Source organism: Thunnus thynnus, chromosome 19 (assembly GCF_963924715.1).
Source record: "Thunnus thynnus chromosome 19, fThuThy2.1, whole genome shotgun sequence".
Classification (NCBI taxonomy): domain Eukaryota; kingdom Metazoa; phylum Chordata; class Actinopteri; order Scombriformes; family Scombridae; genus Thunnus; species Thunnus thynnus.
In genome coordinates, this window is record NC_089535.1 from 4,533,387 (window position 1) to 4,551,693 (window position 18,307).

The 18,307-nt window shown below is 37.2% G+C and overlaps 1 protein-coding gene across 1 annotated transcript; it reads right to left on the reverse strand.

Annotated features, from left to right (window-relative positions):
* Positions 1–1,769: 1,769 nt before the first annotated feature.
* On the reverse strand, positions 1,770–7,692 carry il1b (interleukin 1, beta). The gene is made up of 6 exons (XM_067575020.1): positions 6,908–7,692; positions 6,255–6,306; positions 5,172–5,358; positions 4,888–5,067; positions 3,456–3,598; positions 1,770–2,533 (listed from the first exon to the last, which is right to left on the reverse strand). The coding sequence occupies exons 1-6, from the start codon at positions 6,940–6,942 to the stop codon at positions 2,339–2,341; spliced, it is 792 nt and encodes a 263-aa protein (XP_067431121.1). The 5' UTR covers positions 6,943–7,692; the 3' UTR covers positions 1,770–2,338.
* Between the last annotated feature and the right edge of the window lie 10,615 nt (positions 7,693–18,307).

The window sequence follows — 18,307 nt, forward strand, 5'->3', positions numbered from 1 at the left end:
ACAGTAACATGCTGCTCTAACACTGATGCTTCACTATTAATAATCTAATGATGTCATATATAATAATATATCAGTCAGAGGGACCAAACCACTACTTTTACTGCAATACTTTAACTACATCAAGCTCATAATACTTATGTACTTTTGCTGCAATACTTTAACTACATCAGGCTCATAATACTTATGTACTTTTACTGCAATACTTTAACTACATCAAGCTCATAATACTTACGTACTTTTACTGCAATACTTTAACTACACTAAGGATATAATTCTTCCACCACTGCTTGTGCCTCAGTATCTCACACAGCACTCAACATGAAGACGTCTGTATCAAATCAATATATCACACAGTGAGTTTATCAGAGCATCACAACATTGCAGATGCTCAGTCCACAGCCAAAATCCACATTTTTGTGCCTCTCAACGTCTCTTAATAGCTTCAAATGTGGATATGTTGCACATTTTTTTTTATTCAGAATAACCAGAACTGTTAGAAAATCAAGGAAATACTTGATACTTGATTCATGATGAATTACAAATATGAAGAATGAAATTCAGAGTGAAACTGACAGCAACACTGAGCTTTCAACAGACTCGTAATCAATAAATAACACAGGTGAAGCATGACAGCAACAAACATTTACTCAAACTAAATTTTACTCAAGTCAAACCTGCCACTGACCTTTCTGACTTCATAGAGGTCAAGAGTTAATAATGTAAATACTTTGCTGAAGCACAATAACCAATAAATAATAACTATTCAGTGAACTCTTTACATTCAGAAGAATGGGAAACAACCAAACTCTGAGGCGCACACATCACTCAGATTGCCATAACTACTTACAACAAAGGATTAAAACTAATTGTGATAGCTCATTTTGTTCAGTAGGACCAGAGATATTGATCTGTTGCTTGACAGTGTCGGTTTGCACCTGCAAGGATGAAAGGATCATGGTTGTAACTTATATTTTTCAAAACATATCCTACAATTTCAGTGATGTGGCATGAGACAACTTTAAGTAACTTTAACAAGAGTCTCAGTCATGATTGGGTGACATGAGGGAGCAGATGCAATGTTTTTGTTCCTTTTTTTCGTATGTGTTTCTTTTTTGTTTTGTTTTGTTTTTATTTTGTTTAGTTTGCGTGTTTAATCATATTCAAAACTATTTGGTCATTATTGCTGAGTTCATTAGTGACCTTTGGTTTATCTTAGAAATAATACTGTCTCAGCATCTTCCACATTTCTCAAAGTAAAAATGGGCCTGGCAGCCTTACATCATCTTACACAGAGAACCAAAAATGTTACACCACTGATTAGCCTTCTTTTTTAACTTCCCTGAGAACTGTCTCTTATTGACATCAATGTTATCGTTGCACATTCACCGGTACATTCGTTTGATCATGGGAAGGCAGTTTCCACCACGCTATAGTTCCACCGCAGCTCAACAGGGAAACACCGTCCAAAAGCACATTTGAAGGATCTTTAAATAGTCAGTATGAACAGGAGGAATGATCACAGCAAGGAAAACCTCTTTCACTGTTCATATGGACACCTGACTGTTGTTTTAAGACACACTTGAAAAGTTGTGAACTCATCCTTTAATATTACTCTGTGTTTTAGCATTTACTATTAATTTATTAGTGCCCCTTTTGACCACAAGGGGTGCTGCTGAGCAAGTCACATAAGCCTGCTTTAAAAGCTACTGATCAAAGCAAGAACACGGTTAGAGGGTTAAAATAATTATTTTATTTTATTTTATCAGCAAAGCAAATGTCATAACAACAGGAAAAACAACACACAATGAAAATTATCAAGCATAACAGCTGATTTTTTTTGACCAAATCAAGGTACAAACAATAACGGTCATTGAGAAATAAATTATAGAAAGAAGGTTATGGTACTTTTAACTTAAATGGAACCCCATACATGAGATCTGCAGGTCAGAGTTGTTTACCACAATGTTTAAGTCACTATAACAATGCAAAGTAATCTTCACTTATAAAAAACAACAAACACAAATCACAGAACCAGGCATATTTAGCCTGCTACACTTTTAAACTCACAATGTTTTACACACTCAAGTCTTCATTTTCCTGTTAGAACAAAACAGAGCAAGTGCATATTTGTCTTTATAGACAATGGAAATAGGAGGAATATCCTGTTACTTTCTTCATCAGAGAAGATGAATTTTGTTTGTTTTCACAGCATTTTTCAGTGATTAAAAACAATATAAAATAAAACTATCTTTAGTGGAATACACTCAATTATATTTCCACCTCACCAAGTAGAGATCAATGCGGACGATTGCACCATCTAGTGGTGAAGCATAAATATCTACAATTCATTCATGGTGAACTGGAAGTTACGCCGGGCAGTGTGTTGTTGACACATTTCCACAGGCTGGCGTTCATCCTCATAGGAAGTGCTGATGTACCAGCCGCGGCATTCGACCGACTCAAAGGTGGTCAAACCTCTTCCCGTGGTTTTCATGTAGAAGTGGAAACGGTCCATGTGACTGTCTTCTCCGATCTTCATATTTAAATCACGACATTCCCGCCAAAATATAGATAAAGAGAAAATGTATGTTTTGTATGGAACACCATTTCCGCCAATAAAAGAAAAAAAAAGTAGATGTCAGTCATCATAAAAAAAATATGCTCATGGTGAGCATTTGGTTAGCTTGATGTGTAACACTGCATCATATTTTATAAGATGATCACATGTTTTTTAGTGTAAAATCTGAATTTGAAGAGTAACTAATAACCATTGCTGAAAAATAGTAAAAAAAAAAAAAATTACAATATTTACCTCTGAAATGTGGTGGAGTAGAAGTAAAAAATAGCATAAAATTGAAATACTCAATTAAAGTACCTCAAAATTGTACAATACCTGAGTAAATGGGTAACACTTTATTTTAAGTCCCCCTTATTTAGCATTTATAAGCAGTATATAAACAGTTAATAAATTGTATATAATTGTATATATATAGTATAATGTAGTTATAAGATATAAGAACAATTTTAACTGTTTATTAATATACAGTATGTGTTAACAATTATAACCTCTCCTATGAAAACATATTTTATATTATTACAACTGTGATTTACTATATTGTTATTCATTATCTGTTTATACAGCAGCCTCCACATATGGTAGTCCACAGGAGGAATTATAGTTGTTGACAAATACATTAATAAACACTTATATCTGCTAACAACTACATTCTAGTGTGTTGTAAACAATGTATTAACTGTTTATATACTAATTATGAATGCTTAAGTGTTACTGGGTAAATAAAGTACTTCATTACTTTCCACTGCTGGCAATAAGGACTTCTGTTAAAAAGGACTAAAAATTTCCCTAAATCACATCAACTGACCCCAAAAATTCCCTCTGAACTGTTACTTTCTCATCACGACACCTTTATGTGCAACTATATATTTCTGCTTACCTCTAGATTCAAGACAGCTTTGCCGTCTTTCAGAGAGCTTGAAATGTGCTGGAAGCCTTTCTTCGTCATGACTGACAGGAGGACAGGCAGACGTCTGTCAGGCCCGGGGGAGGGTTTGATGCACCGTGCCAGCTTGAAATTAGCTGTTGTGAGAAAAAATACAGAGAAACAAGAGAGATTCATCGATAAGTCGATCAACAGAAAACTAATCGGCAAATATTTTGATAATCAAATAATCATTTGAATCATTTTTAAGCAAAAAGACCAAACATTTACTGGCTCCAGCTTCTCAAATGTGCTAATTTTATAGGTTTTTTTGTCTTCAATGATGGTAAACTGAATATCTTTGGGGTTTGGACTGTTGGTCGGAGAAAATAAGACATTTGAAGGCATCATCTTGAGTAAATTATAACGAGTATTTTTCACTATTTTCTGACATTTTATTGACAGTGAAAAAAATATTAAGTTGATTATTCAATAATGAAAATAATCATTAGTTGCAACGCTAGTGACTAATATAACAAACATAAGTACACAATTACAAGTAAAAGTTCTGCATTCAAAGTCATTCTTAAGTAAAAGTACATAAGTATTATTAGCAAAATGTACCTAAAGTATCAAAGGTAAAAGTACTCGTTCTACAGAAAAATGTCCCTTTTGACTGATATATTGTTCTATATAACATTTTTAGATTGGTAATTCTTAGGTAGTTTAGTCCAGTGGTTCCCAACCTAGGAGTCGGGCCCCTTCAAAGGGTCACCAGATAAACCTGAGGGGTCGTGAGATGATTAATGGGAGAGGAAAGAAGTAAAAACAAAGTTCTGATACAGAAATGTATAATTATGGCATGAATTAAATCTGCAGTGCTGGTAAAAGTAATTTTACTAAAATGTAAACTTAAGAATACTTCATTACAAGTAAAAGTTCTGCATTTGAAATCCTACTAAGTACAGGGGTATTATTAGCAAAATTTCAAAATCAGCAAAGTGTTAAGGGCGGCCCTTCATATTGGGACGGTGACACGCAGTTCACAAAGGGGGCAAAGGTTTGTTAGCGGCTGTTCCTGCCGCTGTTCAAGCAACTACCGTGCATTTAGAAATCCCCAGACTTCGGTGGGTAAAGATCTCCCGATTGTCTGGTATCGCGAGACTAAGAGGCCCCAACAAGACGCTGCTTTTTCTGAGCCAAAAATGTTGGGAACCACCGGTTTAATCTTTAAAAATGTGTATTTTATAAGCTTATCATATGTTTTTCATGTGAAATCTCAAGTTCAAAAGTAACTACAGCTGTCAGATATATGCCTTGGGGTTAAATAGTTGAATATTTCCCTCTGAAATGTTGTGTAGTATGAGTATAAATTGGCATAAAATTGTATAGTACTTGAGTAAATGTACTCAGCTAAATTCCACCACTGGACTTGTGATGTTCATACCTTTCTTATCATGGTTTCCTCCTTTCAGAGTGATGGCCTGCAGCTTTGACTGTCCGTCAACCTGGCAGAGATGTTTTTGTGAGGTGTCAGACAGAGTATACAGCTTCACACTGCAGAGATGTTTGTTTGTTTGTTGTTTCACTTCTGTGGTGAAGTTCCCCTCCATCTTGACAATTGTTTCTATGGAAAGGCGAAGGGAGAAGAGAGTGTTAATTCGTGGCAACATCTTAGGAGCTTTAATGAGCTTATAATCATGTGAAATTGCGCATTCTGTCATTATTCACCGTCCACCACGCTTGCCATGATCTCACTGCAGAGCTGCTTATCACTGAGCTCACAACAGCGAGACAGAGACTTTTTCATCCTGTTCACGGCGAGCACCAGGGTAGCTACACACTGCATGGTCTTCGGGTTGTGGGAAACCACCAGGTTCAGTCCCTCAACAAGGCTGAAGGTCTTATCCTTACCATCCTACAGTGCAAAGAACAGAAAACCATGTCATGCTCCGCTGCACATGTTTCCTGTCATCTGAATTTTGTTTACATACACAGACCAGAAATTGTCTCTCAAACTGGAAAACCACATCCAACCCACCTTTTAATAAGGCAAACGGGTTTATAAGTTGTCAGTAATGGATTATAAAATGGTTAATAAATCACAAAACAGCTATTGAGCCGATAATAACAACAACTTTTAGGTTGCCAGATTGTGGTTGGTGTTTCTCCAGACACTTGGTTTGTCTTTTTAGCTTCTGAATTGACCAGGAAGCTCCTCCAATGGGGTGATTGACCCCTGATCTTTATGAAAAGAGCATCTGGAAATTAATTCATTAACATATTATTATTATTACCCTTCTTACCCTGACTGTTAAGGCCTTATTAATGACTCAACAGCCAGATGGATTTTTACATGAGAGTAGAATTAAAGGACTAGTGTGTAGATTTTAGTTGCATATAGCAGAACGGACTTGGCAGAAATGGAATATAACATTCATAAGTACATTTTCATTAGTGTATAATCCCCTGAAAATAAGAATCATGTTTTCGTTACTTTAGAATGAGTCCTTTATATCTACATAGGGAGCAGGCCCACTATGTTGTACTGCCATGTTTCTACAGTAGCCCAGAAAGGACAAACAAGACACTGGCTATAGAAAGGGCCTTTTTTGCAAGTTTCACGACCACCGTAGGTTCTCCCACAAGCTTGGAAGTGGACGGTGAGGTGAGGTGTATTCAATTGGTTGCAATCTGCAACCTCACCACTAGATGCCAGTAATCCTACACACTGGTCCTTCACAATAATGTACATGAGAAGCCCAGAAGGACATACGGTTCACATGGCCTCAAGTAAATAAAAATTCATCTTACCGTCATCTCAAAGCAGAAGGATTTGATTTCTGTCTCATCTGATTCAGATGAACTGAAATACAAAACAAATAAATGTCAAATATATCATTTTAAAACTGGCAGTTGCAAAGCTTTGAGAGGACAATTTGAACCATCCCTCACATTTAAATACATTTTAATTTAATTAATGATATACTCCTGTAATTAATCAATTTCGTGTGTGATGAGCAGCATACAAAGTCTAAAGTTACACTGCTTTTGTTCCATTATAAATACCTAAAAGCACATTTCTAAGCCTGTTCACCATATGTTTTAGCCAAGTCACAAAACAGAGGTACAGGATGCTGTGATTGAGAGGTAAAAATCATTGTCAGACAGACTGGAGCACTTCCCTTTTCAGAGGCAGGAACTCAAGATGGAAGGCTGCCGAAAAATGGCTTTCGGGAACTCTTGATTTCAAGTTTACTATTTGTTACTTACCTCAGCTTTAAAATATGTCACTTTAACACACATTTCATGCTCTGAGCTCTCATAAACACATGAAGTATTATCTAAAATCCCAATTGGAAAGTTTTTCGATTGTGTTCTTGATATTTCCAGTGAGACACATTACAAACACTGTAGGTTTAGACACAAACAGAACGTTATAGATATACATTATAGATTGAACTTACCCATCCAGAGCTTGACGCAGGTCAAAGTCAGCCATTGTCTTTGATATGAACTGTTAAAATGTGATTACAGACTCAAATTTAAGTAACTGAAATCACTTCTTTCCAGTTCACAGCCAGGTGCTACTCGATGCCCTGCAGGTTGACTGAGAATGACAGTCTGAGCAGCTCTTTATGAGTACCACTCTCTTCCTGGTTTTAGCATCATGGTGGCTCCACTTAGAACTTTCTCTCATGACGAGATGATAATCAGAAACCACATTACACCTACGTCTTCAACCGGTGGAAATAAAAAAAGAAAAGGAGCACATTTATGTCTGAATAAGGAAGCTTATAAAATAAGTAAAAGCTACTGTATTATTCATTTTGGAGCAGTAGTTTTTGTTTTTATTCATTTTCTGAAATAGGATAAAATAATGCATCAATAGTGGAAATAATACATTGGCTAACTGACCATTAGCTATCCCTCAAAATTCACAGTAGTTTTCAACTTCACACAGAATTAAAGAAGGGTTTTGCAGTTTTTCAAGTTTCTGTCTTCAGTGGTGGAGGAAGTACTCAGATCCTTTACTTAAGTAAATATACCAATAATACGGAAAAGGATTAAGACCACATGTGAAAAATGTATTTGAGTTCCGAGTTTAAAGTCAGATTTCTGAGATTAAAGTCATAATTCTGAGATTAAAATCATAATTCTGAGATTAAAGTCATAATTCTGAGGGGTTGTGAGATGATTAAAGGTAGAGACAGTAATTCTGGAAAAAGACTGTTGATATTTGAACTAAACACCCAGACAAATACCACCACCACCCCCCCTCCCCCCCCCCCCCCCCCCCCCCCACCCCACCCCCCTAGAGCATGTCGGCTCTACATGAAGAAATCGACAGTGTTTGTATTTATTTATACATTGATACGGTTGAAAACACATATACAGTTAGACATTTGTGTGATTTAAACAGCTGCCTGCTCAGATTACGCTTCACTAAACGCTACAGAAACAGACTCGATACATACATACATAAAATGGAAGTGTATCTGTTCTGTGAGAAAACACTGTCTATGTGAATTGGAGGTGGCCTCTCTCTCTCTCTCTCCAGTTCACCCGCCCTCCCCACAACCGGTGCTGGAAACGGGAGACTGTCATGTCCTCACACAGACAGCTGCTCTCATGACTTCCTCCTGTCCTGGGCATGAGCACCAACGCCCTCTGCTGCTGATTGGCCAGAGCAGTGTTGTGTGGCTCGCTCCGTGGCGGACTGTGAGGAGATATTCACTGAATTTGACAAAAAGTGTACTGGATTAGAATCGCTGACTTTACCTTTAATGGGAGAGGAAAGAAAGAAAGTTCTGATACACAAATCTGCTTTCAGTTTTTGAACTTTTTCCTCTAATCTTTCATTTTTGCTGAAATAAAAACATTTATTGAAATGAAACCATGTGAGAAGTTTAGAGGGAAACGTAAACATAACCGGACCTTTGCGAAACTGGGTTTTTGCTGTGATAAATAATTTACACTGTTTTGTTGATTTTCATTGAAATATGGCCTCTTTAATAGAAAATTTCACTCAGTCTCCCTCTGAGGATCTTTTTGACTGTTGTACTAAAGATCAACTTGTAAAGATCACTGAGCATTGAGGCCTCTGACCAAAAAAAAACAAAAAAAAAACTGACAGAAACTGTAAAAAATTGCTGTGGCAAACAAATGTCTAGAAGCAGAAATACTGGTTATTGAGATGGTGAAAAGGAAATCTGTAAGTTCACCAGTATTCACCGCTGTAGCTTTAACATTCGAACAACAAAGAGAATTTCAAATGCTTCAGCTGGGACATGACAGTAATAAACAAAAAGAAGTGGAAACAAAATAGCTGAACTTGCCAAAGTGGAACTACAGCGATGTAGATGAAACTGTCTAGGCTGGCTGGCTAGGTTTCTGTTCCACTTTAATGTAAATTTGATGTTGTGATGTTGCCCAACACATGATTGGTTTCCTAAATTCACAGAGAAATATCCAGACTTTTTTTTTCTCTTTGTCTGAGAGGTCAAGGCAGCGGTTTGACCCACGCGTCCACATACATCACTGATATTACTGATTCTGTCACATCTTATTTATTTGTGTTTGTTGACATCTAATCTCGTGTGTGCTCTCCTTCCCTCTTTGTCTGAATCGTGAGCCGGTTCATGACGGTGGAAGAAGTATTCAGATCTTAAAATGTAGTGGAGTGGAAGTATAAAGTAGTGCAAAAATTAAAATACTCAAGTAAAGTACCTCAAAATTGTACTTGAGCAAATATACTTGTTCATGACACTAGAAACCACTAGAGGTAATTAAGGAAATATGTTGTTATTTGGGTGAAACATTTTAAATAGTTTTGTTTCCAATGAAAATTTATTAGACTAAATGACAGGTAGTGATGCCAATATTAATATTAAAGAGGAAGATTCCATGATGTGGGGAATTTTACTCATATTTACTCTTCTGTGGTTTTGTCTTATTCCCTGCAGGTGATCTAAACAGAATTTACCACCCACTCAGCTTGTGCATGTGCTTCATATTAAAACTGATCTGGTGTTTTAGTGAAAGTTTCTGTTACTCTTTGTGACCTTAATATCTCAGCCATATGTAGGAGTTTCCGCGGTTTGAATCTGTGGTCTTTGTTGATACGTGTCACACATATATGTGATCTCTGTAGAGGCTGAATAAATTACTGATCAGTGGGCAAGAATATTGTTCAGTTATGATGTGTTTAGCAGCAGCAAATCACAGCAGATGTACTGTATCTCATAATGAGAGATGTTTGTGACTACAATATTTCCATCAACGTGTGGTCTTAGTTTATATCCACTGACCTGAGGATTGAACTACACTTTTTGACTCAGAGCTGGCACAGACAAACATGCCTGTCTTAACACTTTGATAACCTGAAGGTGTAGGAAAGTTTTTTCTAGGTCAAATGAGCTCATATTTCCTGTAAAGATGCATTTACACTAAACCCAGTTGAAGCCAGTCATCTACAGACAAGAGGATATCACAACACTGAAACCAGCAGCCAGAGGTCGACTGCCAGATTATTTTTAAATCTAAATATGATGAAATCTTACTACATTCAAACTCACACAGAGAAACACAGCATTTATCTTTACCCCACATTGTTCAAACTCACAGAACTTTATATTAAAGAACAGGTTCACAGTTATTCAAGTGTGTCTTAAAACAACAGTCAGGTGTCCATATGAACAGTTGTGTTGGAAAATTGCCTTTCCATGATCAATACGCCAGTGAGAGTGCAAAGATAGCATTATGCCAATAAGAGACAGTTCCCAGGGAGTTAGCAATAAGGCTAATATGTGGTATAGCAATTTGATTTTCTGTGGCCGTCAGGTCCATTTTTAGTGTGACAAAAAGGTGGAAGATGCTGAAACAGTAATTTTTTAGATAAGTCACCCTTGTATTATCACCAAAGTGTCAAGGTCTCTTATGAACCTCAGAAATAATGACCAGACGGCTGACTATAATTAAAAATGAAGTGGAGACTAGAAACTAAGCTCCACAATAGGAGGAGTTATGAAAAGTATATAATATGAGGTTTTGATTTTGCATCAGGTTTTTTCTTTGTCCCAGGACAAAAGGCCTCGGTTTGCTCTGTCTCTTTTTATATGCAGTGAACCTATTCACATTGAACTCTACCAGCTTCCAGTGTATTTTTTGAGTCTTCCTCTTATAAGTTCTCAGTTTAATACTAAGTTGTGGGCGACCTGAAGATTTATTTGAAGATTTTTCCATGACACAGTGAAAGAGGTTTTCCTCACTGTAATCGTTCTACCTGTTCATACTGGCTATTAAAAGATCCTTCAAATGTGCTTTCAATGTAAGTGAAGGAGGCCAAAATCCACAATGTGTCCACACAGTCATTTAAAAGTAGATGTGAAGCTTATATGAGGCTTCAGCAGTCTGAGTTAGTCATATCAAGTGGATATCTGACACATTTACAGTCTTTTTAGCATCAAATTCAGTCTTTGTGTTTCCTCGGACAGTGTTTCCCTGTTGAGCTGCGGTGGAAGTATAGTAACAAAAAGAGGAACTTTGACACTAAAAAGACTGTAACGTTGAAAGATATCTACTTGATTTGACTCATTTGGACACTGAAGCTTCATATTAGCCTCAGATAAACTTTTAAATACATTTTTGTGCAATCAGGCAGAACCTTGGTGCCTTATCTTCATCTTCCCGGTCTTGCCTGCACAATCTTGGTGTAATTTTTGACCAATCCATAAGTTTCAAAGTGCATGTTAAGACACTAACTAAATCATGTTTCTTTCACCTTAGAAACATAGCCAAACTCCGGTCTGTGGTATCAAGAAATGAAATGGAGATGTTGATACATGCTTTTATCTCATCACGTTTGGACTACTGTAACTCTCTTTTTACCTGTCTTAATAAATCTTCCATACAACGCTTACAAACTGTCCAAAACGCTGCTGCTAGGCTGTTAACACTCCAACAGATGGTCACATACAACTCCTATTTTAATCTCTTTGCACTGGCTTCCAGTAAATTTTAGAATTCATTTTAAAATTTTGGTGCTCACTTATAGAGCCCTACATGGCCGGGCTCCACAGTACATTAGTGACCTTCTGCACCCCTACACCACTAGTCACGCTCTTAGATCCTCCACCTAGAGCTTTCTAAGTGTACCTCGTACACATTTTAAGACCCGGGGGGATCATGCCTTCCAGTCGGCAGCCCCTAAGTTTTGGAACACTCTTCCAACAAGTTTAAGGTCCTTGGATAATTGTAGACTCCTTTAAAAAGCAGCTAAAAACCCATTTGTTTAGACGGGCATTTGGGTAGTATGTGCTATTTTATCTTAATTTGTCCATTTTATCTGCTCTACTTGTGTATTTTATCTGGTGTCCTTGCTTTTCTTTATTCTGATTTTATTTTTATTTTATTTCAATTTCACTTTATTTTATATTATTTTATTTTATTTCTTTTACTGCAAAGCACTTTGCAATTTTATTTTATTTTATTTCTTTGACTGTGAAGCACTTTGTAACTAGTGTTTGTGAAAGGTGCTATATAAATAAATTTTGCTTGCTTGCTTGCTAATACTTATGTACTTTTACTGCAATACTTTAACTACATCAAGCTAGTATTTTTTGCTGAAGTAAAGGATCTGAATACTTCTTCCATCACTGAACATTTGTGACAGAAATCTCACATCTTACTAATGGCAGTGCTTTGGTCAATAGAATTGAAATTTATGCTGATGAAATGTTTACAAATCTGTTGAAATTGTAAACTCTCTGTTGCTGAGGAAAAGTGTGCCTCAACCACGGCATGTCACACATCCCCCAGTGTGGGGGGGAATTACCGTGTTATTTCCCAACTATGAAGTCAGGGATATCACCAGAGGGCATGAATAATCCAACTATGTATATACTTAAAAATAAGAGAAGTGTGTTCAATTTATTTCAGCTTTATCTGCAGAGTTTGGTGATATCAGGACTTTCTATGTAGAAAGTTCCAGTTACACATATAATACAACATTTTAAAGCTGAATAATCAAACATTATACTCTATATTATACACACACTTCTCTGAAAAGAAGCGAACGTGCAGCAGGAAGTGGTGTTGTGGTCTCAGATACTCACACAGGTAGGTGAGAGAGATGATGCCCTAAATAGCATACGGAAGTGGGCCACTTCAGGCAATGATACAGCACTGCTGGCTGTCTTCTGGCCTAGACAAAATGGATGTGAGCCTGAAGTGGCCTACATGTAAAATAACAAATATGGCCCAAATATCCCAAAACAAATGTGGCCCAGTTGACAATAGTTAATGTGGGTGTAAACCAAAAGTGGCCCACATATGGTGCAGCAAATGTGGCCCGGTTATCTTAAAAGATACCTAGGCCAGTTCTGACAAAGATATTGCACAGTAAGCACTGGCTTGACTTGATGTGAACCTAAAGTGGCCAACATATGATATGAGAAATATGGCCTAAATATTATACAACAAATTTGGCCCACACCCAACACTTTCATGTGGCCCACATACCGCATGGAATGATGGCACTTGGGCGGTCCACTCCTGTTTGCTAGACCCGGCCCACAAACAAACCATAGCAATGCCACATGTAAACCAAAAACTAAACAAATAAACCAGATCTGGCCTACATCTGGACCACAGTTCTTTATTCTGGCCCTGATCAGGCCCACATTCCATATCCTCTTCTGGCCCACATACCGTGTGCAATGATGGCATTCCATGCGGTATGTGGGCCACATGAAAGTGTTGGTTGTGGGCTGGATATGGGCCATAGCAATTTTGCTATCTGGGCTGTGTTGTATATTTACTAGAACTGGTCCAGATATGTTTAAGATAAACAGGCCACATTTGCTAGGCTCATACCCTGATCAGGGCCAGTTTTGGCCAAGATACAGCACACTCAGAACTGGCTAATGTGGATGTGATATAATGTGATATGATATGATGTGATATGATATGATATGATATATGGTTTACTGTGGTTCTAAATTAATCGTAAAATTTTAGAGGTGAAGACATCAAAAGTCTTGTGTGCGCCTTTCTCCACTGCTGACCATTGCTCAAAATATCCACAACAGTCCAGTAATCGGAAGATCGGTGGTTCAATTCCCAGCTCCTCCAGTCCGCATGTAGATGTGTCCTTGGGCAAGATACTTAACCCCAAATTGCTCCTGAACCCCAAATTGCTCAGTGTGTGAATGACTAGATTTCCTCTGATTGGCGGGTGAATGTGATTAGTAGTGTAAAAGCGCTTTGAGTGGTCAGAAGACTAGAAAGGTGCTATACAAGTACAGTCCATTTACCATTTGTTTATTTGGTTTGTTCTTGGTTGACATGCGGTATTGCTATGGCTTTCTTGTTGCCCAGATCTGGCAAACAAGAGCGGACCACCCAAGTGCCATCATTCCATGCTGGATGAGGATATCGATGTGGGCCTGATCAGGGCCAGAATAAAAATGAGCTGTGGTCCAGATCTGGTTTATTTGTTTAGTTTTTGGTTTACATGTGGCATTGTTATGGTTTGCTTGTGGCCCGGATCTGGCAAACAGGAGCGGACCACCCAAGTGCCATCATTCCATGCAGTATGTGGGCCACATGAAAGTGTCGGGTGTGGGCCGGACATGGGGCATAGCAATTTTGCTATCTGGGACTGCTTACAAGTTTTAAGAATGTTTACAGTGTTATGACAGCTGTGTGTAATGTAGTAGCGCTTCGTGATTTATAAAATTTGCATAAATGTTTTTAGGAAATCAACCTGAAATAATGAAAACAGGGCTTCTGCTGAAATTCATCTACACCTTATTCTGTACATAAGCAAAAGCACAAAAACAAATGTTAAAAACAAAACAAAGCACACAGACAAAAACAATTAAAAAAAAAAAAAAAGATCAATTTGTGGGAGCAGGCCCGAATCATAAGGACAATAATAAAAAGTGCGAGTTGGTTTGTAATCAGTTGTGCACGTATATAAAATAGTAGATCAGACCACATAAAAAACAGTGTATTACACAGCTTAATTAAGAGCAAACTGGTAGTTTGGTCTTTAGTTTGGATTCGTCAGCATTGTCTCAAGTCTGAGTGGCAGCAGGAACAAGCTGCAAACACAACACTGACTTATTATTTTATAACCTTGATACTAAACACTTGTTAGAGCAGGGACACCTATTTACCAAGCGGCAACAACCGCAGCTTGACCTTGAAGCCAATGTGGAGGCACTTGAAGGTGCAATAACACTGGCTCCAGAAACATCTTTGGCTCAACTGACTCTTGTTCAAAAAGCATCAACTTCTCTCATAAAAATTTTCAATCTGTTTTTTCAAAGAGTCATTATGGTCTCAATCTCTAAATTCAGGCCCTCTAATAAGTGTGCTGGTGGTCATTTTGGAAGTTATGCTCTGTTAATAAGATTTGAAGACTTATAGTATATATCTTTATATACAGACTATGCTATTTACACATCCAGTCTGTAGACTGCAGGCTACATAGAGATGGATGTAGCGAGGTGTGTGGTAACCTACCCCTAACCACACTCTCCTACCCATCCAATCTAGCAGTTACTGAGTGGCAGCTCACAGTCTGCGCCATCTTTTCTGTTTGGAGCCAGGACCTTCCAAATAAGGATTGTCGGGTGTCACCTTTCATGTTCTGGAAACACGCCCCGCTACCTCAGACAATTTAGCTCAATTTTGCTAACAGGGCAGGTATCGTAACATTAAACTAAGTGAAGTATTGCAACAATAGTCTGACTCAGTGTGAGTCCCGGAGCCGAGGAGAGCAGCAGGTGAGCCAACTGTCAATCACAGCTGACAATCAACGCCCACATGGCAAACATCAAAACTACTATAAGTCTTCAAATCTTATTATTGGAGCAATAATTTCCTGAATGACATGTAGCACACTTATTAGAGGGCCTGAATTTAGAGATTGAGACCATAATGACTCGTAAAACAATGATTGACTCAGTATTTCTAGAGAGAAGTTGATTCTTTTTTAATGGGAGTCAGTTGGAGCATCTAGCGGCCATCAGTGACACTTTGAGATACTTCAGACTAAAGCCGTGGTAGTTGCCTCTTGGTCCAGCAGAGCTCTCATTAGGAGTCATGTTTCTGTTGGATGTATCCAATATTCACTCTCTTTTAGCTCTGTTTTTGTTTTCTACCAATTCCTGAGGGAAATATCTGGCTCTTTAGCTGCTAAATGCTCCACTATGTTCACCAGCTAGTCTACAGCTAACTGTCTGTTTGCTGTTTGGTGCTGAGCAGGTAGTGTACAGTGGCTTTTCAGAGCTTTGTCTCTGAAAACAGCTGCCTGCTGCGGACCAAAACGACACTATGAGAGTGAACCAAAACAATGAGCTGAAAGACATTAAAATGCTCCGTAGAGTTGAGGGGAACAGCAGATTTGGGTGATAATTCTCTGTGGATTCGTCATTAAGAGTGACGCCTTTCATTTTAAATATACTCATCTGATCAATTGCTATTATGAAAAATATCCATTATGGCCATTTTACTATCTAATACGCTTTATTAGGACTATTGTATCAGTGTAGTTTGATCAGATTTGATCTGGCCTGGTACATAAGCAGACAACCTCACAACTGAGCCCCGTCCAACTTAAAACCAGTAAGAAGAGCACAGACAACGTAATCAAAACTTTTTTTGTGTTCATGTTGGAGCAAGTTACTCATAATGCCGGTTTTCCATTGACCTTTTTTTGTAATCAAATCCCAGTAGAGCCCTCCCTAATGATGTCACTATGACGTCATCAAGGCTTTCATTTGACACCTTGAGCCACAACAACATGTTCCCTCTCAGTATGTACAAGCAGTGTTTACCCCTCAACGGTTCTCAAATTCTTAAAATGACTCTGTCCATAAATCAAAATGTATTCATTGATAACACTTTCCTCTAACTCTCCCATTCGGCATTTATAAAAAGTATATAAACACTTAATAAACACATTATAATGTAGTTATAAGCAGACAAGTCACAATCAACAATTACTGCGTTTTACTATATTGTCATTCAGTATCTGTTTACTCCCGCGATTCACCTTTCACTTCTGAGCTAAAAGCAGAAATTGAGATGAGAGCTGTAGTGCATCGAGGCAACGGACTGCAGTCAGTCGTGAATTTGAATGTCTGGCATGATATACACAGTACAGCTCAAAGGTTTTAGACACTAAAAGTAAAGTGAAGATGCTTTCAAAGATTCCTGAGCCAGTTTGTGACATGCTTAAACGAATCTTTAAAAATAACATATTGAACAGATATAGAATGGATGAAACAAAGAGGTGGAATAATATGATTTGATACAGCGTGTCTTTTTGATTTGTGTTGTTATTGTTCTATGCAAGTTATATTTATTCTCTTGTGTCGTTTCAAATGTTTTTTGGCTTTGCTTTGATTGATAAAGTATTAAAAAAAAGGGGGTAGGACAAGAAAAGCTCTTTACTTCATCCTTCGCCCTTTTCATACATTGAAAGGTTATTATTTGTGTTGCTTACTGAAAGTGTGCTGTTATTTTTGTTTTCTTCCACTGCCTATAAATTTTATTTTGTTGTTTTAACATGTTCAAAATAAAAAATAATCTAATCTAATCTACAACGGGGGCTCGTCCGGGGCCTAAAGCTATCTGTAAGGCAAGGCAAGTTTATTTTTTATAGCACATTTTTACAACAAGGTGATTCAAAGTGCTTTATATCAAGCATAAAAGACAGAATATAAAAGCAACACAAGCAAAAAGACATTTAAATACAATAAAAAAGTGTTAAATTTGGAAATAAAAAGAAGCTGAAAAAGAATAAGACATAAAACAGGAGAATAAAAGTTACAGTGCAAAATAAAATATTAATCCTCAAATTTGGTTTAATTAAAGGCAGCAGCAAACAGAAAAGTCTTCAGCTGTGGTTTAAAAGAACTGTAAGGTTAAAATCTAGCCGTAGTGTGACAAAAGGAGGTCCATATGGTTGAACTGGACCGTCAGCGTGTGACCAGTTTGGTTGGTGACCTTTTTTTTGTGTGTATTTTTGGTATTTTTGGGAATACCATGCAGCTTTCATTTCTTGTTTTGTTACTTTTGTGTGAGCAGCAAGTTTGGTTTTAAAATCCATTTTTCTTTGTCTACATTTAAAATTGAGGGCATCTGAGGAAGTAATTCTGCATGTAGATGATCGTTATCATCACCACATTTCAGTTTGTGGTAACAAAGCATAAAGTAGCTCAGTGAGTGTATATCTCTCACAATCTCCCACAACCCCAAAAGCATCAGAGTTCACTACTAAACATCAGAAACTCTAACTAATGATGATGTTGATAATAATAATAATGATCACATCAATACTTAAATGAATAGATTAACATGAATAAATAACTGATTACACAAAAATGTTGTTTCAGCTTCAGGCTTTGTCTACTTCCTCCCTTGATTTCTCATTGCATCAGATCAGGTTTGTTTCACTTCATATTTAGTTTAAAAATTTTATTACAAGGAATTATGAAAAGGATATAAAAAACGTGTAATATGAAAAGGTTATAAAATCACTTTTACAATAAATTAAGACATGAGACTTTTTGTAGGGAACAATGAACTCAATGAATAAAAGAGTTAATATAAAGACTTACGGTCAGACGTACAACTGAAAACCATCGACCACTTCAGGTCATGTTCTTCAATCAAACATTAGTTTCATTTTTAATTAAATTGAAAAAGGTAACTGAACATTTTTTGTGGAAAAAACATATTAGAGACAAATTATTATTCAGAGTATTTTGATATATCTTAAAACATCTGGAGGGGATCTTTAAATCATGTCTTTTACATTGTGTATGATGAAAGTATAACGTCTGGATTCA

Coding starts and splice junctions, on each gene's coding strand:
- il1b (XM_067575020.1), bottom strand. CDS start 6,942: ATGGCTGACTTTGACCTGCGTCAAGCTCTGGATGG. Junction 3,599..4,887: donor AGGAAACCATGATAAGAAAG/GTATGAACATCA, acceptor TTCTCACAACAG/CTAATTTCAAGCTGGCACGG. Junction 2,534..3,455: donor AAGCTGTCTTGAATCTAGAG/GTAAGCAGAAAT, acceptor TTAAATATGAAG/ATCGGAGAAGACAGTCACAT.